Genomic DNA, 17,178 nt, shown 5'->3' with positions numbered 1-17,178 from the left:
GAGATGTGCCTAACTATTTCCCCCACGTTTTCTTCCTTTGAATGTCTTTTGCATATGCTGCATGATTCTTTTTTTATTTTTCAAATAGTCACATACGTGTATATTGTTTTCCTATGCTTTTTTTAAGCAATATTGAGCCTGGTCAGATGTGTGATCAATGTGGGCATTCCAGGCACTGTGTGTAGAGGGACGTCGACACCTCCCTGCAAGAGTTGCAAAACCAAATTTTGTCATCTCCCTTAACAGGGATATACTTGTATATGCAACTGGGGACTACTTGTGAATTTCTTACTTCCATGAAACTTCCTCCTTCAGAGGAAGCCTGTTAAACTTTTCTTAGAGTTAATACCACAGTTTCAATTCTGTTAATAATTCCAGTAATAATCATCAAACATTATTCTCCGTCGTCTACAGCAGAGCGCAATCTATTATGTATTAATTGTTCCCATGATTTCCTGCATCTTGCTACTTGGTTTATCTAACTGATTGATTTTGAAGTTCAGAAACTTATTATCACCGTTGTTGTTTATCTTTGTCTCTGCACTCTTTCGCCATTCCTTTTAGACATACTAAATCAGCAATCGATTTGATTATGACATTGTATATGTTTTCCAGTTTTCTTTTTTTTTTTCTTTTTTTTTTCCACATATCAAAGTATATCACCACTTGAACATAAGCGGATACTATTTGGGATTATTGCTAACAGGGTACTGTGGGGGGTTTAGCAGTGACATGTCTATTCACATAAATTACATTTAAACTTCTGCAGTTTAGTACAGTCAGGGAACTGGAAAACAGAGGGAAATTCTAAAGTTTAGTAGTCCAAGCGAAGAAGCTGTTGAATTAGGTTTTCTGGCATCTGGGGATCTCAACAGTGAAGGGGTGAGGTTTTTCTGCTTATCAGGTTAGTCAGAAGTATATACTTCGAGGTGGCATAAATGCTATGAGTTTTTCAGGGCACATTTTATTAAAGTACTTGTAAAACAAGCATAAAGGTGCAACATTATGGTGATGGGACAGAGGTTGGAGCTTGTTTGATAGTGCGATAGTAGCAATAGAAATTTGTAATATCTCAATTGCCGACAACAGTATAAATTCCAAGGATCCAGCAAGCTTTGTGACATTCTTAAATCTTCTTTAAGTATTTCTGACATTAAATATGGCTGTGCAACATAAGAATAAAGCTACCATGTTAAAAAATGTTTGAATGTGTAATTTTTAAAATGTAATTATCCACTGACACGTGTTTCGTCATTGTATTAACTAATACAAATTAGTTGAATGACTGTTCTCACCTTAGTCGTTATTCTCACGTTTCAGCCAATGTAACCTCTGACCTTTATCCGATGCATCATATGGTAATTAGGAATTATAAGATCCTGTTGTGGAATGGGTAAAAGCGTTAAGTAATAATCAGTTCTAAGTGACGTTCTTCTGGGGGGGGGGGGGTGAAGGTTCAATCCTCAGTAAGTGAGATACTAAGAATACAATTATGAATTTTTTTCTTATGATTTCTACATGGCCATGAGTGACAGGTCGAGAACAATGAATAAAGAGTTTCGTTTGAAATTGCATACAGATTTCTGAGTTAGGCAAGACACCTAAAGTATGTCAAAGGTTACAGCAGCTGAAATGTTAGCTATATGGTTAGGTATAACTTTGGTTTAATATATTTTGTTTTCTTTTTTAATAAAGATATTGTGAAATCGTTAGATATATCACATTTAAAGAGTAAGTTGATTTAAAATTTTAAAATAAATTAGCAGGTATGCCCGGCATAGCCCGATCATAAAATATGCTATTTTAAAATATGATATTTTAATTTAATGCAGATTTCCTATATCTATTATTATAGTCAATTTTCTATTGATTCTTATATATATTATAAAGTTGTGATTTCAAAAATAAAAAAAAAAAACATATATATTTATATGACTTGGGTACATCAGCTGGGATCGAAACCCAACCCAAAACATGAAGAAAAAAAATATATATATGTATGTAATCTATCTATCTATAGAGAAAGAGAAAGAAATAAAAAGGAACAAACATAGTAATGTGTTCAGCAACGTTTCTTTATTTCGAAATAAAGATGAAACGTTGATGAACACATAACTCGGTTCGTTCCTTTTTTTACTTCTCTATTTCGTCAAAGTACTATTTCCATTATTCTCATATATATATATATATATATATATATATATATATATATATATATAAACTTGAGTTTCTTTAGCTATAACCGAAACCAAAAACAAAACTTAAGAATTCTTGATCAAATTATTTATTACAATAAATGAAATGTCATAACAATTAAACGACAGTTACTCGAAAGAAAAAAGATGTAAACGCGACACACAAAATAACACACACGCTATCGTATTAACATATACATAAATGTTTTTGTTCGTTTTTAATCCTTTGAAATGAGGTTTCATAATTTGTGCATTCATTGTTTTGCGGACTGTTATCTTCATCTTCATAGTTTTACAAAAGCCAGAGGATTAGTTGACCAAAAATATGGTGAGACAACAACTATGGAAGGCAGTAATTATTGGGCACAAGTTACAAGATTAAGCATTCCTATCCCATCGCAGTTAATCACCTGAAGAAGGCCAGAGAATGAGTTACTTGAAACGTGGTGAAACAACAATGACAACAAATTTCATATATAGATGGGATTAACAATCCGCAAAAGAATGAATGCATAAATAAAGGTTTATTTAAAAAACAATTCGACACTGTATTTGGCTTTTTAAACTTACAACTTTCAATTAAAATTCAAACAACGCTTAGGAAAAATAAATTTCTAATGAATAAGATTTTATTTCAGATTTCTATTTAACAAAGCTTACTATTTATTTCTTGTTTAACAAAAACAAAACACACATTTTTTGAATTTTGACAGAACTCATAATGCTAAGTTGTTTCCGAATATAGGTGGAAAACATGTCAAATATCGTCTAGCATGCAACACCGTATATTGTAAATGTAGAAACACACTTTCTTTTAAATATCAGTTATGATGATGATACTACTACTACTACTACTACTACTAATAATAATAATAATCTTTGCTACCCACAAATAAAGTTTTAAATAACTTCTATACTTGAAATAACACATTATTTTTATAATGCCCGATCATAAAATATGCTTAAATATGATATTTTGATTTATGCAGACTTTGTCTTTATTATTATAGGGCTAATTTTCTATTGATTATTATATTGTACCTAATATATAGAAGTGATTTCAAAAGTTTTTAAAAGAAATATGACTTGGGTGCCATCAAGCGGAATCGAAACCAAAACATTTAGCTACCAGATAACTACTGTATTTAAACACTTATGTATTAGTTACAACATTGAATCAGACAATTCTTTAGGGTTAAATCATGCAAGCGTCTTATCTATCTATATATCTATAAAAGTGAAAGTCTCTGTCTTTCTGCCTGTCTGTGTACATTTCCCAATGCAATAACTCTGCCAATTTTCAGTTTACTGACTCAAAATTTGATATACAGGGTATGGAGATTTGGGGAAATCTTTGTAATCCGTTTTCAGCCAGAAATTTGGCTGTTAAGAGGTCAAAGTTTAATGACTTGACCTTTGAGAACTACCAAACTCCTCCGCCAATTTTGGGTCTAAACACTTGAAATTTTAGATATAGGTTCCTTAGACATGGATTTAACTTAATAACTTGATGGTAAGGGGTCATAATAGGAGTCAAAAAAAATTTGACCTCTGTGGTCTCGACCAAATTACTCAGACAATTTCTGGTCTAAACATTTGAAATTTTACATAAAGGGTATTCAGAGATAGGGCAAGCTTTTTAATCAGTTTGGGTCGAAAATTTAAGCTACCAATATATAAATCTATGTATGTATGTTTGCATGTGTGTCTAAAACTTTCTACAGAGGCGACGGATTTACACAAGATCAGTATTGTTTTGAAGTTCGACCCTTCAGATGACAAATATCGAAAAATTAGCTAAAAATATTAATTTCTTCACCCTCAACTGGGCACATTTCTACAGGGAGGGGTCGCTTTTTTCGATGATATTTTCGAAAGTCATCCCCTCTTTTCAATTGACTAGCCTTAATTTAAACCTACGTCACTTCCGGTTTGACGGTGGTCGTAACATCAAAGACGTCAGATTTTTTTCACCCGTTCTTTTCCTCCTTCACGGTACGGGTTCGAGCCTGCCTTCCTACTACCGCTTTTTTTTTTTTTCTCAACACACACCTCCAAACACCCGGGCAACGCCGGGCACCCATGCTAGTCTAGATTTAAATATGATATAGACGAATCAGTTTGATTTGCACACATATATCCATATACATATATATATATACACACACAAGATTCAAGGACACCAGGACAGTCCAGAGTTTTATAATTAAGCTGTCATGAGCAAAGCCGACCTCCCCAAAGTAAACGACAAATAATGCCATGTGCTGTACATAAAAGCTTCAAACTAGAAAATGAAATCCCATGGGGATGATTTGAACTGTCAACTCGAAAGTTACTATTGATTTGTTTGTTTTTGTTTTATTTTTTTTACTCTTTTTCACCTCCATTCAAGGCATATTGATTGACACTTGAATGTAAGAGGCTACTATTTGGAATCATATTTAGCAGGGGATTGTGGTGGTCTCATTAGCAAGATGTCTGTTCACATTACATTTAAAATTTTGCAGGTTAGTACCGTCAGTGATACGAGAAACAGAGAAGTCTGAGGTAAAAAAAAAAAAAATGTAGAAGGCTTTCCAATATCTAGGAACCTCAGCAGTGAAAGAGTGCAGTTTTGCTGCTTTTCGGGTTAGCGTTTGTAACTCAATATGAAGGGAATAGTTCCACAGGATAAAAACGAAAATGTCTTTAGCGAACAATGCATTTGTTTGTGAGATTTTTTTCACTGATAACTAAAATATTTTAACATGGTAAGCATAAAGTGAAAATACAGAAATTAGAATATGAGCAATGTCTTGTTAACAGTGTCTTGTTACATAGTATTTCATCTGACAATTCGGATGCATATATATTGAAAACCTAAAATTAGAAATACAACAAACTAGTTGTTTTTTATAAATAAAATTTTTATACATTTCTATAATTTAGTCTCCATAGTTGAACTTGTGAAAATTTATGCTTTAAATAAATTGAAAAGGAAAAACAAAAAAATAATAAAGCATTTTTTTTTTACTTTGTGATTCTAAAATATTTTAAAATGTTTTTCTGCAATTTTATTATAAGAAACTATTAGATTAGGAAGCTTTTCAGTATCTAGGGACCTAGAATGAATGAAGGGGTGGGATTTTGCTGCTTGTCAGGTTAGTTAGGATCTTTACGTCAAGAGGGCACAAGTGTTATGAGTTCATCAAAGCACATTCCATCAAAGTATTTGTAGAACAGGGATACAACATTTCAGTGATGGGACAGGGGTTATTTTATTTACTTTTTATTTATTTTATTTTTTAAATGTTGTTGTGCTATTTTTATTTTGCTTATGTTTTTATTGACCTGTCGTTCTAGGTAAGGATAAAAAATGATTAAAACTAAACTCAAGATACCTAAAAACAGATTCTTTTATGTTTTATGTTGGGATATTACAGTGGAGTTATTGGGATTGCAATAAAATGTGCGTGGCAGCATTCATATGGGCATAAAAACATGTTTAATTGGTTCAATCAATTTTAGAGGTTCATACAAGGTGAACCTTTAAAAAAAGTCATGGAATTATAAAATTCAAAATCCTTTCTGCAAGAGACCATTGTCTGGCACAATTAAACTTCAGTCTATGTCTGATTTGTCCAATAATTACAATGATGTTCGACAGGTTTCGTTTTTATCACCATTCAATTATATGCGAGGACTGGAGGTGTAGTCCTATGCAACGTTGTGCACGTTTTACACACGTGTTAACCTGTAGACCCCCATCGCAAGGAAACCAAGACAAGTAATAACTCCATTTTTTTTTCCGTTAGAACAGACATTTATTTCCGTTTCTGTAACGTGATCCTCGGTTTGCGCACATGCTCTTCTTTTTATAATCTTTTTCCTTGCCATAACGTTATCTCGCACATGGCTCGGTCATTTACATACGGCTGCCATATGCACATCTGCATTCTGTTACACATGAATGGGCTTCGAACTCATTGGATCTTAGGCCCCTCCCTCTCCTCCCAGCCCCAAATTTTTATCTGTGGCGTTATCTCAAAGATAATGTTTATCAAAACATTTCTCAGAACTGGAGAGAGCCTTCGCAGGCAAAAATCGAACTATGTCAAAAGAGGAATCTTTCAAAGTTATTGACAGTTGTGGTGAGATAGCGTATTTATCGATCCAAATGAATTCCAGCTTTGAAACTCATCAGAAGTAAATGGGGTTACCTAATTTGAGGATCTCCCACTGAAAATGTGGGTCAAAAGATAAAAAATATCCATTAACTGATTTTTGTTGGAGAAAAAATTTATGCTGAAAGCAAAATATTTTTTTTATATATATATTTATAAAAAATAAGAATATTTGTAAACTGAGTTTTTTTCTTTTAAATGTACTGGCAAGGATTATAAGAGATTAAGTAAAAGACACATAATCTTAGCAGAGTTTTCAGATAAAGCAAAAGAATGTAACCTGATGGGGTCTTTAAATTAAATAACCTCGTTTACTTCCGAGGAGTTTCAAAACCAAAAGTCATTTATAAACGGTATATGCGCTAAATCGCTACAATTTTGCACATCATATCCAAATATCACTGAACAATAATAAAACAAAGAGTGTTGGACATTTAACTTGGTGGACAAGTCAGGTATAGACTGACGTTTAGTTGTAACAAATAATGTTGGATTGTAGAAATGATTTTGAATGTTATTAACAATTATTTCAAGGGTGTTTTTGTTTTTTTGTTTGTTTTTTTGTCAGCTTAACTCAATATATTATTTTCAAATTTAAATTTTAAATGAGATTTTTTTTTTTCCAAGTACATAAATCATTTAAAAAGATTTTTTTCATTTCATTAAAATATGAAAATACAAAGCAACCATCGGCTTTGGAGCAGTATAGACTATGATGAATATACATTTTGCTTTTTATAAGTGTTTTGTATTTTGAATGAAGATTGATTTGCTGTAACCTCTTTAATGTATTCCTGAATTGATTTTCTAAGTAATTAAATTATTCCACCTGTCCAGGTAAGCCTATTTTGGAAATGATTTTCCCCTGTGTGCAGTGGTTTATTTTTACTTTCTGCCTTCATATTTTTTTTTTTTTTGCACTTGGTTTTTATTATTCTTAATTCTTACGATTTCTTTCTCTCCTCATTTTCAGCCACTTTCCCTTGATTCCTCTATCTTTCAGCCATTGCTTTCTCACTACTCTTCTTGTCTTGTGACAGAATCCAATCACAACAAAAAAAAAAATAATCGAAATATAAATGTACACACACTCGCTCTCCATCCCTTTCTTATATTACACCGCTCAGCATCTCTTTCACCAAACATGCTTCCTCTTCTTGATATTCTACTAACAAAGTTGATACTAGTTGTGATCAGTGTGGAATCAAAGAAGACCGAAACAAGAATCTGATGATTAATGTTAGCAATGATTCGAGCAAGAGAAGTGGGTCGTCTTAGTGAAAGTATCCTCTTAAGATTCTGTTTCTCATTATATCTTAACCAATAAATTGATTGCAGAGAATCTATATTATATTTCTTTTAGTCTGTCTGTTCCACTTAGAAACTTCTTGATCGATTTGGTTAAAATTTTGTATGGATCTTATGCATTACTGATTGAATTTTTACAATATTCAAAAAATTCAAGATTTAGTTTTCTTTATGACTTTCCTTTTAAACTTGGGAGGAAAAAAAAATATATACGTATAATATATATCATCATACTATATAATAATATATATAATCATTATAGACAGCTGTTTGCAATGCCACAGCTCTTCAGCCTAGGTAGACGTGATGAGTACTTTAACAGTGAGATTCCAAACCCAACCACATGATGAAGCTATGATTAGCAATCGGGCATTCTAGCACTACACAGTTATGCTCGCCCCGAAAGTAAGCAAAATTATGTTTATATTTTTTTTTTATTATTCACATTATCACCTATTTGGTGAATACTCTATCCTTTTTATGAAGAGCAATATCTTATATTAAAGTGCCAACTGTTTATTCTCTTACATGAAAGTTAAACCAACAAATGGGCAACAAATGTATCTTACATCCATTTGTCGTATGCGGATAGCCAATATTTGTGTATTAACGTAGCGATACTTTGTTATGATAAGGTGCAGCAAACTAAGTATTATAGTATCTGTTCAATATACAGTTAGAGATTGATAGTCACCACAATACCATATTTACTCTAGAAGCTACCTTGAAAACTACTGGGCGAATCTGGCTGCAATTTTATATGGAGCTTTGTAATGCAGCAAACTAAGTATTATGGTATCTGTTCAATATACAGTTAAGAATTATAAAATGATTAGTATTTGCAAAAATGAGCACAGATTTTAACCATATTCAACCATCAATTTGCCATAAAGCATTTATTCTAAGTAACTAGACAAAAAGTCCTATATTTTCTGGACTTTTAGACTTGTATTGATTGGGAAAACTCCTTCAGTCAGATCTATAAGATAGAGCACCTCTGTTTTCATAATAGTCAGTGAGACTTGAGAATGTACAATAACGAATCGATTTTATTCTCCTAGGTTTTCAGTTTGATCCTCACTAGTGATCTATGATTTTTATATTTCCTTAATTTTTTAAAACTACATGCCAAGCTAGGATGAGGCAAGGGAACCATTTCCATTGCTCAATCCAGCATCAGGATCATCAAAATTAAAGAATTGTCATTTTGAAATACTGGTGCTTATTCAGTTTTACTTCAATATTAAAAACTTCTCGTAAAAAGAAAATTAAAAAAATGTTATAAAAGGTTTATTATGTATTTATATTACATGTTAAGTTTATAAAAATACAGTAACCCAAAAATTATGTAAATTGTTTAACAGATTTTAAAATGCTTAAGATGATATCTATCTGTAAACTTTTCATTTTAAATCTCACATTGACATATTTTTTTTTTTTTTTACTTTTTTCTTCTATTTCTAACTAAAGACTAAGACCAAACTTTTTTTAAAATGTTTCCAAATTAAACAGATTTCGAGTTTTTTTTTTTTTGCGGGGGGGGTGGGGGGAGTCATTTATGTTACTTTAAAATCTCCAATTATTTTCCTAACTTAATGGAAATTGACTGAATTTAGAGCAGTATTGTAGAAGAAAAAATTAATTTTCTTTCTTTATTAAAAACGACTAAAACGCTCCCCCCCCCCTTCTTCTTTTTTTAGATTGTCACATTTAATAAGAAACTGAGATCGAATATTGCCGACAATAAATGAATTTCACTTTTGACTGAACTAACTTAGCATGCAAAACTTTGAAATATTAATCGCGTGATTTTCTCAATGGTTTTTATTCTTTTCAAGCTTGAATTATTTCTTTCCAAGGGAGCAAACAATTTTGGCAGCATGTTATTTTTATTTTATTTTTAAATTGATTTCCTTTGACTTTCTCACAAAGTTTCAAGAATATTTCTTTTAAAGAAATTCTAGTGTTCACATTTCTAAAAAGGAATTATTTTCTGAGTATTCTTTTATGTTGGATTAAAGTCTATCCCTTAGTGCTTTCCCTTGTTCAAACTTCAGTTCTTAGCAAATTGTTTCTTAAAATTCTTAACAAAAATAGATTCACTTTAATAAACATCTTTTGAAAAGATATTTCGTTAGAGAAGTAATTGTTAGCTTTTATAGAGAACTAGCAGGGCTACCCGGCATTGCCTGGGGGCATTATAAAACAAAATAGCTATTAAAAAGTGTGTGTAATATTTTTATATTAGTATGCACTACTAAAACCAATTCCTTAGTAAATTTTACATAAGAAATCACTTGTAGATTTTTATGAAGATTCTCTAACCATTCTGTCTATAGGCAACATACAAAAATATTGTACATTGAGAACAATCAAGAGAGCATAAACTTTGTGGGTTTGTGGTTAGTAGTTTTGGACTGTTAGCTGGACATACAAACATACTAGCAGGCAACTTCCCTTTATATAAAAGAAGATTGCATACAACTGGAAAAAAAATATGCATTTGAATTAAGCATTACTGATTGAATCTTAATAATATTTAAAAAAATATATATCTTTAAAGATTAAGTTTTCTTTATGTATAACTTTCCTTTTAAACTTGGGAGAAAAAATATGTATTTATATACATATATCATCATAATATATACATATAATGTAGATCATCATAATATATATATAATATATATCGTAATATATTTATAATATATATCATAATATATATATAATATATATCATCATAATATATATATATAATTTATATCATAATATATATATATCATAATATATAATAATAATATATATATCATCATAATATATAATAATAATATATATATCATCATAATATATAATAATAATATATATATCATCATAATATATAATAATAATATATATATCATCATAATATATAATTATATATATCATCATAATATATAATAATAATATATCATCATAATATATAATAAATAATATATCATCATAATATATAATAATAATATATATCATCATAATATATAATAAATAATATATCATCATAATATATAATAATATATATAATCATTATAGACAGCAGTTTGCAATATCACAGCTCTTCAGCCTAGGTAGACGTGATGAGTACTTTATCATTGAGATTCCAAACCCGACCACATGATGAAGCTATGATTAGCAATCGGGCATTCTAGCACTACACTGTTATGTTCGCCCCGAAAGTAAGCAAAATTATGTTTATATTTTTTTTTTATTATTCACATTATCACCTATTTGGTGAATACGCTATCCTTTTTATGAAGAGCAATATCTTATATTAAAGTGCCAACTGTTTATTCTCTTACATGAAAGTTAAACCAACAAATGGGCAACAAATGTATCTTACATCCATTTGTCGTATGCGGATAGCCAATATTTGTGTATTAACTTAGCGATACTTTGTTATGTCTTAAGAATCCATATTCATTTTCCATAAGATGTAGCGTTGGGAAATGGATTGAATAATCAGCAGAAAAGATGGATTTATTTCATAAATGGATCGTACATTTTTTATTTGTTATTGTTTTTGATATTATTCCAAAAATATTTCTTCCAAAATTAATGGATACCATAATTTCCATTTACAGCAAAATGCACCCCATAGTTTTAATTTAGAGCTGAATGTTTCCATAATTTCAATTTTCAGCAAAATGTATCCCATAATTTAATTGCATGCTATGTACGCCAGTTGAAAAGTCTAACATTTGCAGCTTTCAGCTTCTTAACATTTAAAATACCTTTAATAGAGCTTCAACGAAATTGCTTTCAATTTCTTATTTCAAGCATTGTTTCATATTTTTCAAGTTGCTTCTTAAAATTTCATGAATTTGAAAACATTTTACTTACTAACGAGTCAGCTTTTTTCTTTTACAACTTCTATAAAAAAAAAAAATCAGTTTTCATTGGTTGTAGCGAATAAAAAAAACATTTGACTTGAGGTTTACGTGTACTAGTTGTTTAACTTATTTAATAATTTCACATGAATGAAACTTGATTTTATTTTATGATTTTGGTAAATGGATAAATTAACTACCAGCTTTAACTATCTGGTGTTGCCCGAGAGTGTTTCTACTTTTGTGTTTGCTTTTTTTTTTTTTTTTTTTTTTTCTTGCTTTCTGATATTTTTTTTTTCTTTTTTTGACAATATTTTTGTTTTTATGTCTAGAATAGGATTTTTTAAGTTAAATTTGATTATTATGGTATCGTTTGGTCATTAAATTATTAACTGAATCAAATCGTTATAAACTATTTTTTATTAAGATAATGTTATTTAAAATTATTGAGGTTTGTTTTACAATCCACAGACGTACGAAAAAGTTGTCAAAAAACAAATATATAACAAATGTTATCAAAGGCAAGATAAATTACTTTTCTACATAACTAGATAAATTTTTAGTGTTTTTATTTAATGTAAAATGTTTATTCGGTTTGAAAACCAAGTAATATTAAACGCTACTGGAGAACAAGAACCGCTATGTCTCTTTACATATTTGGAATTTCGATAATCACTTCAAAAACAGAAATAAAACAAGATGGTGGTAGAAACCCACCATATAAATGTCACGATAACATTTATGTGGTGGGTTTCTATCACCATTTTGTTTTATTTCTTATTTTTAAGTCTTTGTCGAGACTTCAAAGACATTGCAGCCATGTTTTCTTGTTCTATGGTAGCGTTCAATATTACTTGGTTTTTGAATCAAATAAACATTTTACATTAAATAAAAACACTAAAAATTTATGCTGTAATATAGAAAAGAACTTATCTTGCCTTTGATAACATTTGTTATATACTTTTTGACAACTTTTTTCTACGTCTGTGGATTGCAATACAAACCTAATTATTGAATGTAAGTATCTTTCAATCTTTTAATGCATGAGGGATGTGCTAAGAATTTTGCAGCCAGAAATGATTTTCTGTTTGAAAATGTAAATGATTCGTATTTTCTTTCAAATCACAAAAGATTACAAAGTGATTTTTTTTTTTTCTCTCTTGTCCACCCCACACAAAACATATTGCCACTTGGAATGTAAGGGGATATTATTTGCAACCAGTAATACAAGAGACTATGTGAGGAGATGAGCAACATGTCTGTTCACATTACATTTAAATTTCTACATGTTAGTACAGGCAGGAAAATAGGGAAGGAATTCCAAAGTCTAGCAGTCAGGGGGAAAAAACTATTAGAGTAAAAGGCTTTAATAAAGATTAAAATAGTCGATTTATTTATGAAGAAACAAAAATGAATTCTGGTGGATATAATTTAATGATGAAATTTAATTTTCAGAATTGTATTATGTTGTACAAATTTCAAATTTTTTATTTCAATAAATAATTGATTATAGTTTCATAAAAAAAACTTGATTAAATTGATAATTTAATGACCAAAACAATAATGTAGTAATTAAATTTAACTTTTAAAATCATATAATGAAAAACAGTTAAAAACAAAGAAAAAATGACAACAAAATTAATAAAAAAATAAGCAAAAACAAATATGAAAGTAAAAAAGACTCGGGCAATGCTGAATAGGTCCAACTTGTGTTGTATATAAAATCCTTTGAGTTTTAGAAAAAAACACGTTTCAGGCAACTTTAATTTCTAATTCATTATCAGTTGTATACATATATTTATACATTTATTTTTTTGAATTCCTAAGCGATTTTCGTTGTGGTCTTAACTAGACTTTTCCCGTCGCATTTGCGTTATGCAAGCTTTCTTTCTTTGCAAACTTTTCCACTAAAACAAGATTATCTTGTTCTGAATTATCTGTCATCTTTATTTTTAATCCTCATCAGATGACAAAAGATTGAAAAAATACTGTTTCTTCTTCTACACGATCAACCGCACATTTTAATTATTCTTTTTTGCTATTTTTCTTGTAGTTTGAAAGTTTCATTTATTAAAAACTGAAAGTCTTAAAAAGAACAAAGATTTTTAATGGATTCACCTTGATATATCAAATGTAAATTAAAACTATTTGTGCTTCTCTCAAAAGAACTGCTTTAACATTAAATTAACATTTTCTTAATAGAAATTTCACCCTTTGACCTATTGTATACAGTATCATCATCATCATCATCATCATATTCAGTTTAACAACCATTTTTACATGCTGGCATGTGTTAGGCAGCTTTAAGGAATAAACTCTCAAAATAATCTCGGACTAGATTTTTATTTATCCCTTTCTTTTTTTCATGTAGCTCATTTTCATCACTTCCTTTCCTTTTTTTTTTCTCCTACCAACTAACCTTGCTACCTCAAGTGTTCAACCTCTATTAATACAAAAAATCTCGTCCATGCTTTTAACGTGGCTATACAAAATCTCCTGTTCTGCTTCCTACGCTGTCCAGATTTGATCTTCCTCTGAGATTATCAGAACTAAGCTTTCTTTAAGACTCACATTACACATTCATTATATTATTCTCATATCATTTCTCTCCATGCAACGCATGTCCTCAATTCTGCTCGGATTTCATTTCCATGCATCATTACACTACTCGTACACGTCTTAATGTCTTATCAAATTGGAAGAATGCTATTTATTCAGTCCTTTTTTAAGAAGTTCAGTTATTTTTTTTTTCTGCTATCAATAATCAACATGGCTAGATTTAATACAATAGGTCAAAGGTTATAGATTTCTTCTAAACTTTATCAGTATTAGGCATACAATTTTATTTTATAAAAGTGTATTATTTTGATTTATCCATTTTTTTTTATCAACCAAAATTAGGAAAATAATTTTTTTTTTTTTAGTATTACTTTTTTATTTTTTTATTTTTTTTTTGTGTTCTGATGCAATATGTGTTTAATACCGATTGTTTCTTTGTATTTTTCAGTTGATCTTACCAAAACCCCTCAGGCCGCCACCACAGCTGGAATTAGCGAAGGTGGAATTGTGGGAGTTATTATCGCCCTGCTCATCATTGTTCTTATTGTTATCGATCTTGGTTGCTACGCCAAAATGAACAAAGGTGTCACCAAGTTTCTGCTAGAGAATGTCTGCAAGAGAGGTGCATCCAGCAAAGATAAATCCACTGATGTTGAAGCCGGAGCAAGGTAAAGTCATCTTTTGAGCTGTTACTTTGGCAAACATTTGCAACAACCAGAACAATCCGTAAGAACTCAATAACAACAATAACAAAATACAATCCATGACAGAAGTAGACGGCCCACAAAAATAATTCATAGGAAAGAGGTTCCAAAAGTAATGCCTCCTATTTTTATTCCACTCAAATGGATCAGATGAGATTGCAACTTGCATTGTTATGATGACTAAACTTATGCATTCATGACCTGAAAGTTTCATCTCTCTGTTGCAAATATTGATGGTATAAGACTCTTTAAGAAAGCAACTCTTGTCATGGATGTACGTCAGAAGCAGAGATGTGCCATTGAATTCTTCTATGCAGAAAAAATTGAATTGATTAACATTCATCAACGCCTGTTGAACATTTACAAAGCCGATGTAGTTGATGTTAGCACCATTAGATGGAGTCGTCAATTTCAGAGTGGCAATAGGGATATGAGTGACAAAGTGTGCTCTGAATTTTCATGACCAAGGCATTAAAAGTGGCTGGTGAAAGTTTATTAAGAATGGTGGTGACTATGTAGAAAAATAAATTCTGGAGCTCACAAGGTTGCTCATTTTAATGGTACCACTCCTGTCTTTGTAGCTCTTCAATGTCTTAGTTCTGGAGTTAAAAAATAGGAGGCTTTACTGTTGGAACAGTCCTATACATGTTTAAAGTAAGAAACATTGTAATTTTCTTGCATTTATCCTATAAAACAAGTTCTAAGCTGAACTTCTCTCTTCACCATACACAGTCAAATCCAGCCATCTGGAGATCTTATTGTTTTTGCGGGAAGGACAGGCATTTTTTATGTACTAAAGGGAAATAACCCTGATTTTTTATGAAGAAATTAATTTCCTTAAACAATTCTTATTTGTTCTCTCATGTTAATCTTTTATTATCTAGATATGTACAGACAGACAACTTGATCAGTGTCGCACTTTGGGGCCAACTGGGCCAGGTTTCATCAGCAAAGGGGAGGATCTTTTTTCTTTTTTTTTTTTTTTTTCCAGACATTTTATGTACTAATTTGGAAAGAAAATGCTGATTCATTTCTCAGGGAATCTATATAAAGGAGAGCTGTGTGTATGTGTGTCTCCAGAGGGAGGAGTGGGCTGGGAGAATGGAAATAGATGGGTGTGGGGAGAGAAAGGAAGAAGTCTGAGGAGAGACAGAGAAAAATAGAAGGACACAGAGAGGTAAAGTGCTAGAAGTTTTAATAGAAATATGTTACATTTTTACCTCGGGCAATGCTGGTTAGCCCTGCTAGTTAATGATAAGGGTTTCTATTTACTTGTGTCATGCCTGTATAAATATAATAGACCTTCTGAATTGTCTGTTTTTATCTACCAGAATAATTGCATGTCGTTTTGTATTTTTATATCTTTATGTATTGTCTCCATTAATTAAAATAACAGAATAAATTTCTTAAATTGCTTACTTTGGAATAATCAATCAGAACCGACTTTTCTCGCATGAAGAATAAGTTTTTTAAGTTACATTAAACTTATTAAAAAAATTTAACCCTACACCCTACATAAATGTATTGACTTGTTTCTTAATATTGTGTTCCTTTTAAATAATATTCTGCATTTTGCTTACAAAGACCAAATCTCAGAGAAGCAATAAATACTGTGCTTACATATTCGACAGATAAGTTCCTGGAAAGAAACTCTGTTCATGAAAATTCCTTTGGACTATTCTCAATTTGGTTGTTATACACATAATGTTTTGGTCAATATAACCTACTTTCTTCAGATTCAGCGTTACAAACTTCAAAATGTAATAATCAAACATGAGAATATCTGTATGTTGATCTCACAAATCTGCATTAAATTTCAACATGAAGATTCTTCTGATTCATTATTATGTTCTCAAGTTTGAAAAGATACACCTGAAGAATGCCCCAAATGTTGTGAACATCACAACCAAGACGAGAATGGTAATTCAACTAATGCAAAAGTAGAAATTGTCAATCCTCATGTAAAAAAAAAAAAAATAGCAAAACCCCTTTTGTACAAATTTTTGTGTCTTTCCCCTCCTATCTTTTCTTTTTAAATTTTGAATATATTCTCATTTTCAGCCAAGAGACGAATCTGCTAGCAGAAAAGGAGAAAAAGGACGGAGAAGCCAATGGAGAAGAAAACAAAGAACCAGCCAGTGATGAAGGAGTCACTGAGTACGTTGAATATTTCTCTCCTTGTCTCTCTCTGTGACCTGATTCAAAACAGGACATTTTTTTTTTAATTATTGGTAGTCAAGAATCCTTAATATATTGAACTAAAAACCAATATCTTTTCAAAAGTGCTCAATGCATATATAGAGCTTTTATAATTAAAATTATATAAACATCAGAAAAGTCCCTGAATGAAATGTTTTGTTTCGATAATGTTAATTATCTCATCATGGGTTCA

The 17,178-nt window shown here is 30.6% G+C and overlaps 1 protein-coding gene across 3 annotated transcripts in view; it reads left to right on the top strand.

The window, feature by feature from the left end:
* Nucleotides 1–17,178, top strand: part of LOC145277647 (fasciclin-2-like) — a 248,853-nt gene that overhangs the window by 218,429 nt on the left and 13,246 nt on the right. For all 3 annotated transcript variants that reach the window (XM_080129239.1, XM_080129237.1, XM_080129238.1), the window contains 2 exons: nucleotides 14,531–14,750; nucleotides 16,848–16,943. In XM_080129239.1, coding sequence (XP_079985365.1) covers nucleotides 14,531–14,750; nucleotides 16,848–16,943 — 316 coding nt within the window. The remainder of the gene's footprint in view (nucleotides 1–14,530; nucleotides 14,751–16,847; nucleotides 16,944–17,178) is intronic.

Source organism: Euprymna scolopes, chromosome 6 (assembly GCF_053919585.1).
Source record: "Euprymna scolopes isolate OS-2025 chromosome 6, ASM5391958v1, whole genome shotgun sequence".
Lineage (NCBI taxonomy): Eukaryota > Metazoa > Mollusca > Cephalopoda > Sepiida > Sepiolidae > Euprymna > Euprymna scolopes.
The sequence above is the reverse complement of the archived record's forward strand: the minus strand, read 5'-3'. Positions and strand labels throughout refer to the sequence as shown.